This window comes from Alnus glutinosa, chromosome 14, assembly GCF_958979055.1.
Source record: "Alnus glutinosa chromosome 14, dhAlnGlut1.1, whole genome shotgun sequence".
NCBI lineage: Eukaryota > Viridiplantae > Streptophyta > Magnoliopsida > Fagales > Betulaceae > Alnus > Alnus glutinosa.
Genome location: NC_084899.1, coordinates 25107213 through 25115288, shown reverse-complemented (window position 1 = coordinate 25115288; position 8076 = coordinate 25107213). Strand labels below are relative to the sequence as shown.

General features: G+C 38.2%; 1 protein-coding gene across 5 annotated transcripts; it reads left to right on the top strand.

The window, feature by feature from the left end:
- LOC133857089 (E3 ubiquitin protein ligase DRIP2) lies at positions 1-6633 on the top strand. 5 transcript variants are annotated; one of them, XM_062292209.1, is made up of 8 exons: positions 1-198; positions 356-510; positions 1398-1497; positions 2909-3242; positions 3396-3838; positions 3959-4009; positions 4918-4990; positions 6060-6633. In XM_062292209.1, exons 2-8 carry the CDS (start codon positions 396-398, stop codon positions 6231-6233), a joined length of 1290 nt encoding a protein of 429 aa, XP_062148193.1. In that variant the 5' UTR covers positions 1-198; positions 356-395; the 3' UTR covers positions 6234-6633. The 5 variants fall into 5 exon arrangements, with proteins under 5 accessions (XP_062148193.1, XP_062148192.1, XP_062148189.1 ...); XM_062292208.1 differs by having other exon boundaries at positions 308-510; XM_062292205.1 differs by having other exon boundaries at positions 299-510.
- Positions 6634-8076: the final 1443 nt, after the last annotated feature.

The following is an 8076-nucleotide window of genomic DNA, read 5'->3' as shown; positions in this document are numbered from 1 at the left end:
GGTTCATGCTATTTTCAACGAAGAGAACCTCTCCTCTCATCGATTCAGATCAATCAGACAGACCCTTTCTCTCTCTCCACAAATACACCAAAACCCACGTCAAATCCCCACAAATCTCGCCGACCCATTCGATAATCTCACACTCTGAAGTCACCAGCTTTGGTTTTCTGCACCGATCAAGAACCATATTGCTTCTCTGTATGCAACTATGCATTAATTTCTTTTTCTTGGTACCGTATTTACTGGCTTTGTTTGCTTATTCTTGTTCTCACTTCACCGTTACTGGGTCTAATGCAAGTGAACATAGAGAAATGGACGTAAATTTTGCCTGTGTCCGTGTGGTGGTGACATGCAGTGTCTGGGCACGTTGGTGAGAGAGGCTTTGGGTGGTGGAAATGGCGAATCCGGTGGTGAAGGTCAGGCGGGAGACAATTGCGGCGTGCATGACTTGTCCTTTATGCAAGAAGCTCTTCAGAGATGCCACTACAATATCTGAATGCCTTCATACGTGTGAGTCCCTCTAATCTGTTTCTTGTGGTTTGAATCTTGTTTGTTTGTTTGTTTGTTTTTTTTTTTTTTTTTTTTTTTTTTTAATGCAAATTTTGAAAATTTGGGGATTAAGGTCTGTTGTTGAGGCATTTTGTGGTTTTGGTTATATGGGTTGTTGTTATTTTGTGTTTTATTATATGGGTTTGGCTTGGTCTGGCTCTTATTGATCTGGGCATTGGATTTTGTAGTTTTTTGATTTTTAAGGGATCTCTGTTCCTCTCTCTCTCTTTCTCCCAGTTCTTGAAATAAGATCCTTAAACCCAACTATTACTTTCGCTAAACAAGTATCTGTTTCATAAATATACGTGGTGGAGAAAGATTTGGATGTTTGACTAATAGTGATATAATGGAGGGCGTTTTGTTGTAGTGACTAAGTAAGCATACAAGCATTGCACTCATGCAAAAGGTATATTAGGAAATTTTAGATTTTGCTGGGCTTTGAGTGTGCTTGCCTATGGGCGAGCCTAGGATACAATAATACAGTTTGGTTATTGGGAAATCATTATCAGGGGATCCATTAATTCTCGTTTTGTTGTAATTGATAATTTAACTTTTATCGCAGTCAGTAAATTTTTCCTTCACTTAGCTTAGAAGCCTCTTCTTCTGGTCAAGACTCTAAGAAAAGCTATTGTAAGCCTTATGTGTGAAAAGGAATTCTAAGTATGGCCTATATCGTAGGACTTATTTTCGCTGGCCTCTTTTCCTAAGTTGAAGAGTTTATTGGAATTGATTTTTTGAAATTCAAAGACAAATCATCTGATGATTTGGATTTCCTTGTCTCTATACTTAGTAACGTTATTGACTAAATGAACGGATGTTGTCTAATTTGTCTTTTAAATTTCATCCAGTTTGCAGGAGGTGCATATATAATAAGATTTCAGACGAGGAAATAGAATGCTGTCCAATATGCAATACGGATCTGGGATGTGTTCCACTGGAGAAATTAAGGTTTGATCTGTGATCGATAGCTCAGCTACACATATTTCTCTCTCTCTCTCTCTCTGTACTTTTAACGTGGTAGTAAGCTGATCTATATATAGCATGAAATGAGGTTGCATAAAACAGTGATAGCTTCAAGTTCATATGATTGCCTGGTTGCTAGTATCTATACTTCCATAAGCTAGTGCTTTAGATGCAGTTGTTGAATGATTGATGTCATTGCACATGCACAGGGCACATATAGTTCAACAAGTAGCTGTCATGTTCAGATAGAAATCGATAGAATTGTTGATCACTTAGTCAAAACCTGATTATTTTGTAATATAGATGCATTTGTATCAGAGTCTTGCATCCTCTCCCGCTGGTGCTCCCATGAATCTACTGTTTTTCTGGAAAAAGGATCAAATTATATAGAAGAAATTGGGGTATGTGTGCTAATTTGGGTAAATATTGAGATGCCGAGAGAAGATGCTGGTATCAAGAAGACTTTAACGAGGAAGTAGAATGATGCAATTTGAAACTCTCAAGATCATTTTTTTTTCTCCTTTTAATAAGTTGTCACTACATAAACTAGTTGTAAGGCTTTCTGTTACTTATCTCTCAGTTACAAACATTCTCAAAGAATTTAACTTACAAAAACATATTGTACTTCTCTATCACTTACTTTTGTGAATTATGTAATTTTTTCTTTAGTTGAAACTTTGCTGATGGCTTCTTCCACTTTTTTTTTTTTTTTTTTGGTCCTTTTCTTTTAATAATACTATGTATACTTACACATCTAAAACAAAAAAAAACGTGTAAAGCTTACAACAGAAAGAGTAGAAAGCTTTCCAATGAAGTACACCTCACAATTCATTTTATGCCCTTTAGTGCGAGAAAATGATTTCAGGTGCTTGATATATATTTGAATTCATTTTTTATAGCTGAGATTGCTGATTTGTCATGCTTTGTAATAAAATTTAGGTATTCGTTTTGGTGCTTATTTTTAGTTTCCTTAGGTAAGAGATAATATTTTTGTAATTGCAAGGGCGTATTATTGACATGTTGGGCTGTTGGAACTTGTATTGTGTGTCCGTTTGAGAGTGTTGATGCTTTGACTAGTTTTTTTCTTCTTCTTCTGGCTTTCTGCATATGTGGCAATATTCTTGATTACCTCTGAGAGTTCCACTTATACAGCTCTTTTGCATGTATGCGGGTGGGTTGCTTTGCATTCATATCGATGTGCTTGATCAATGATATATATTGCATCTACTGCCATATTTCAACTTCTCATCACACGTACCATTCTGCAGCAACAATAAAATCTGCTTGCTGAGCAGCATGCACATTATTTCTGCATATTAACCACACATTTCAGTGGATGCTTTAGATGAGAATCCATTGTTCTAGTTAGCCATACTTAATAACCTCTAATCATCAGGCCGGACCACAGTTTGCAAGATGTAAGGGCCAAGATTTTCCCTTTCAAAAGAAGGAAGGTGAATGCACCTGAAGTTGCGCCTTCAACTACATTACCAGCTAGAAGAAAGGAGAGATCACTCTCGTCATTGGTGGTCAGCACTCCCAGAGTGTCAACCCAGGCTAGCATGACTGGGAGAAGATCAAGAGCTGTTGCAAGAAAAGCTTCTGCTTTACAAGGCTCCAGGTTTTCCATTGAGAAACCCATTAAAAAGGAGGGTGATTCTGTGGAAGATCATCCTGAGAGTTCAAGTTCACCAGAGACATCAAACAAGTTTCTGCAGAATACTGGGCAGGTAAAAAGAAGGCCAACATGCTGTTTTCTTCACGCTTGCCATGACTTCTATTTTTCAGCCTGCCTATGTAGTTTTGTTTTCCACTAGTTCAAAAAGATTGCATCTGCTCAAGTTCACTAATAACTTTCCCGCTTTTATATTTTACTTGTACAGAGTTCTTCCCCTGGTGAGCCTAGCCAATCCACCTCCATTAAAGAAACAGAGAATGATGTGGAACCATGGGACGCAAAATTGGATCTCTGGAAACCTTTAAACTGTCTGGTGGAAGTTGCAAATAGGACTAAATCTTTCAAGTCTAATTCACAGGGGTCTGATGCTAAGTTAGAAACTATGCAAGCCAATGAAAGCGAAGGTCGAGTGCGAAAATCCAAAATTAAGGAAGTTAAACGCAAATTGAAAGTTGAGGATGAAAAGAATATCACTGAACCTGCCTCTTCAGAAACAGTAAAACCCAAAATGTTACGAAGGGTTCGCCGGAAAAGGGAACATGCTTTTGGAGAATCATGCATTTCACCCCAAGCTGTGCTGGATGCTGCTGGTAAACATGAAAGAAGACTTGGTCCAGTTTGGTTCTCTCTAGTAGCTTCCGAAGACCAGTGAGAAATAACTTTAGCTTTGAGACTTGAAATAATTAACTCTATTATGAAAACTGGTTGATTAGTGCTGAAAATTTGGTTTTCCTCTGTTTAACATTAACTTGAAATTGATCGTTTCAGGGAAGGAAGTACACCCTTGGCACAAGTTCCTGCAAGTTACTTAAGAATAAAGTAAGTTCCTTTTGCCGCTTTACATGGTATTCATTGCTTTTGACAGCTTATTTGATAACATAACTACATGTGAACATTTTGATGGATTATGTGGGTGTCAAGGTTATCTGCGTAAATAACATAAATAAAACTTATCCAAATAACCCAATTATCTTAATCGGTTAATCCCAAAACACTCCCACTGGGAAATTTTTCACATGCTATTGAGTCAGTTTTTAGGATGCTTATGATAAGCACCAGTATGGTGATTCTAGTTTTTGAATATTTTAAGAGGTGTATATACTGTGAAGACTTCTGGTGACTAGGCATAGGTGAGGTTCCTAAGCATATGTTCTCCAGCTGCCATCATAAGCCTTGAACGTGGGCTTGGTTTTTCTTTCAGTTCTCACCTCAATCATTGTACTTTGCGCTGCTTCTCAGGCAGCTCAAACATCATTTTATTTCAAGCTGAAAAAATTCAAATAAGTTGTTATTTGAGTCACCTGTATGTTAAATATCCCAATGTATAATTATATATATATATATCATATGAAACTGTATAGGATCTATAATCCCAGCATCCATCTCCCCCCTCTTCCAAGATAAAAATCCTCTTGATTTGACTCTCTCTACCAAACTGACTTTTTGACAAAATCTGAATCATCTAGATTGAGCTGCTAATAGCAAAGATTCTTTTCTGACATATCCTAGTGTGCAATAACTGTTCTCACTAAGAAAAAAGAAAAAGAAAGTAATTTTAATATGTTCGAGTAACAGTTGTCTTTCAAACTGTTGTACCTAGCCGGCAATATGTGAATTGGAATATATATTATTATTACTGAATACTGACTAAAGTGGAAAGAATTATGTATTTTGTCGGGATATACTCGGGATATATCTTTATGTCATGTTTGTGAATTTTGTCACAGGGATGGAAATATGCCTGTTTCATTTATACAAAAGTACCTGATGAGGAAACTGGAACTCACCAGCGAAGCCGAGGTGGGTGAATTCGTCAATACTTCTTTAAAAGATAATCTTTAATTAATAGAAAACTGACTTGAATGATTCAATTGTTGTGTTTAATTAATATCCGTCTTGATGTTGGGTTGCCATAAGGTTCAACAGGCTAAGGTTACAAATGTCATTGGGTTGTCTTGACACTATATATTCTTATGTCCGGGAAACAATTTAAATACCAAAAGCTTCTCCTACTTGTCTTTCAAGAGATAGATTATGAAATGTCACTTGTCATTTGGAGAGGTGCACACCCAATCAACCTTTTCTGGACCCTTTTTTTTTTCTTCAATAATGTCCATTATATCGCAACTTTTCTTGTCATATATTCTTCTAATCTTTAATTAGCCATCAAAATTATGATTTTTTTTTTTCCCCGAATGACGATAGTTTAGGCAGAATGGTATTGCTAACTCAAAATCAAATGCCCTAAACATGCAGCCATGTATTGAGAACCTAGAAGCCAAACAAAATTTTCCTGAAATTTAGCCCCATATTTGTGGCCCCTCCTCTCTAAAACAAGTAGACATCTGAATTAATTGGCTGAAAAGTAGGTGACGGGTAAAACAAAAGTAAATCACTATTCTCATGGGCCACCTCTAACAGAGCCCGTTTGCATATATGCTGCCGCATGGGAAGCATTTGGTTATAATTTATAGCATTAACAGAAGTTCACATTTTGTAATGTCCTCTGAACTGCTGAAGGATAAACCAAATGACAATCATTATCCAGTGTTCATCCCAACTAAGTAGGGTCTTGGGAGTTGGGAGTGGTCACTTGACTATTGTCCTCCCTTCAGCTTTTGACTCCCGAGTCTCAAACCGTTGACTTGCCATCTGACAGCCAGAGACTTCATGATTGTACTATATAAAGGCCCCTTGAGGGATAAAGAAAGTATATTGTTAAATTCCTTAAAATTATCAAGGTGCTGTATAACCTGCAATGGATGAACACCATTGGCCGGCCTTTGGTATTTGTCGATCGGTATTCTGCAAACAAAGGCGGGTATTTTGAGTTTATACATTGATAACCGTTCAGTTGATGCTCTTGCAGGTTGAGATCAAATGCATGGGACAACCAGTTGTCCCCACCTTGCGATTATATACTTTAGTTGATTCGTGGCTAAAAACGACGGCAACATCGGAGCGAGTTCCGGCATCCATTGGGTCCTCAGCAAAGGATTTTGTGATGGTGCTGGCCTATGCTCGAAAGGTTTCAGACCCTTGATCATGGTTTTCTCCATCTGCTGCCCCTTGACATCTTCCATAATCTAAATATACTCCTTAGAATCTCCATGTAGAATAGGACTTTCTGATCCGGCATGTATGTTATGAGTAATTTGTATTCTAGAATTGGTTCCTTCACCATAAACTGCCAGCCAGGGCACTCAGGAGTCAGGATAGGAGGGGAGAAATAAGCTACTATAGAGAGCCACTCGCACAAATTGTTACCCATGTTGAAATAATCAGTGTCCCCTAGACTATGGCATGGCCTGCTGGTTGGCTGTAGTATGATCAAGAGGTCCACTCTTCAAGTTTATGGATTTATTTTTCTAATTACTGCATTATTATTACACACCACGTTGTACAACCCTTTTAAGTTGAAATTATTTTTTTTCTGATGCACACTTCCTGGCTACTAGTTGCTCAGCTTGATTGTAACAACATGTCTACTTTATGACGTTCATTAGCAAATTACTAGCATCATTCTGAAATGGTCATGAGCCAGAAACTCTTATTTTCACCCTTGGATCTTTTATCCATACAAATAGTAAAGGACAAAAGTGATGTTGCGGTTCTTTAATGCCTTCCATTTGAAATTGTCTCTTAGTATGTGAGAAACACGTAACAAACAAAATTCTTCCGAATCGGTGTATAGAAACTTTCAATTCATACTTTTTAATAATCGGACTTTTAAGATGACGTATAAGCAGGTTCAGAAAAGAAAATAAAAGAAAATAAAAATAAATAAGGATGAATAGCAATTTGTTCTCTCTAGAAGCCCTGGAATGCTGTTCAATTAAAATAAAAAAAGTCTTGGCATTGACGTTTGTTTTACACGCTTGACCTTTGTGGAAACGCACTTTCAAAGCTTCGGACAGACTGGGACAGTCATGGTTATTATCGTAATCCAGTTAAGCCATCTCCAACAGATTTGCTATTTTAGCCAAAATAATCAAATTTGACTTTTTTTGCTTTTTTTTTTTTTTTCCAACAGAATGGTTACTTTAACCATTTTTCTAAATACATGAACAGTAAATAGCCAACATTGGTTATTCACTGTTCATGTGTTTAGACTTTTTTTATTAATTTTTTCTCTCTCCCTCTCCAATCACTCTTTGTCCCTCTCCGTCCCTCTCTGTCACTCTCCGTCCCTCATTTAATATTTTCTCAATCTCCCACTCTCCCTCTTCGTCCCTCCCGGTCCTGATGCCCAACGAAACCCTCCGCCCCTCTCGGTCAACACCACCAACCCCTTCCCTCTCCTTCACCGCCGCTGCCCTTCTTTCCTCCGTCCCCAGCAACGTCGTCATTCTCACCCAAGACCTTGCCGATGAGCTCGTCCTTGTCGACACCAAGCCTAACACCCTTTCTTCCAGCACGCTATTGCCTTCCTCCCACACACCAAAATCCACGCCTCCGTCGACTACGCCGTCACCGTCGGATCCGATCTCTGCATCGTCATTGCCGGGGCCCGCCAGATCCTCGACTCGTCCAGGTTTTGGTTTCTCGTCGCCGATCATCTCGACGCTCGCCGATCCTCATCAGCTCAAGAAATGAGACGGATTGGGGTTAGGGAGATGGGTTGGGGTTGGGGTTGGGGTTAGGGTTGGGGTTGGGGGAGATCAGAGAGTGAGAGGGAGAAGTGAAAAAAAAAAAATTAAAAATAAAGAAAAAGACTAAAAAATACAATATTTTAAGAAAATGAAGAATGGAATAGATATTATTGTTTGAGTGTTTTTAAGATAGTCAGTAGTTAAAGTAGAGATTTGTATTTTTTGAGTAGTTATTTTAACTCCAATTGCTGGAGAAGGCCTAAACTACCAAACTACACCAATTTTTGGGTTTCG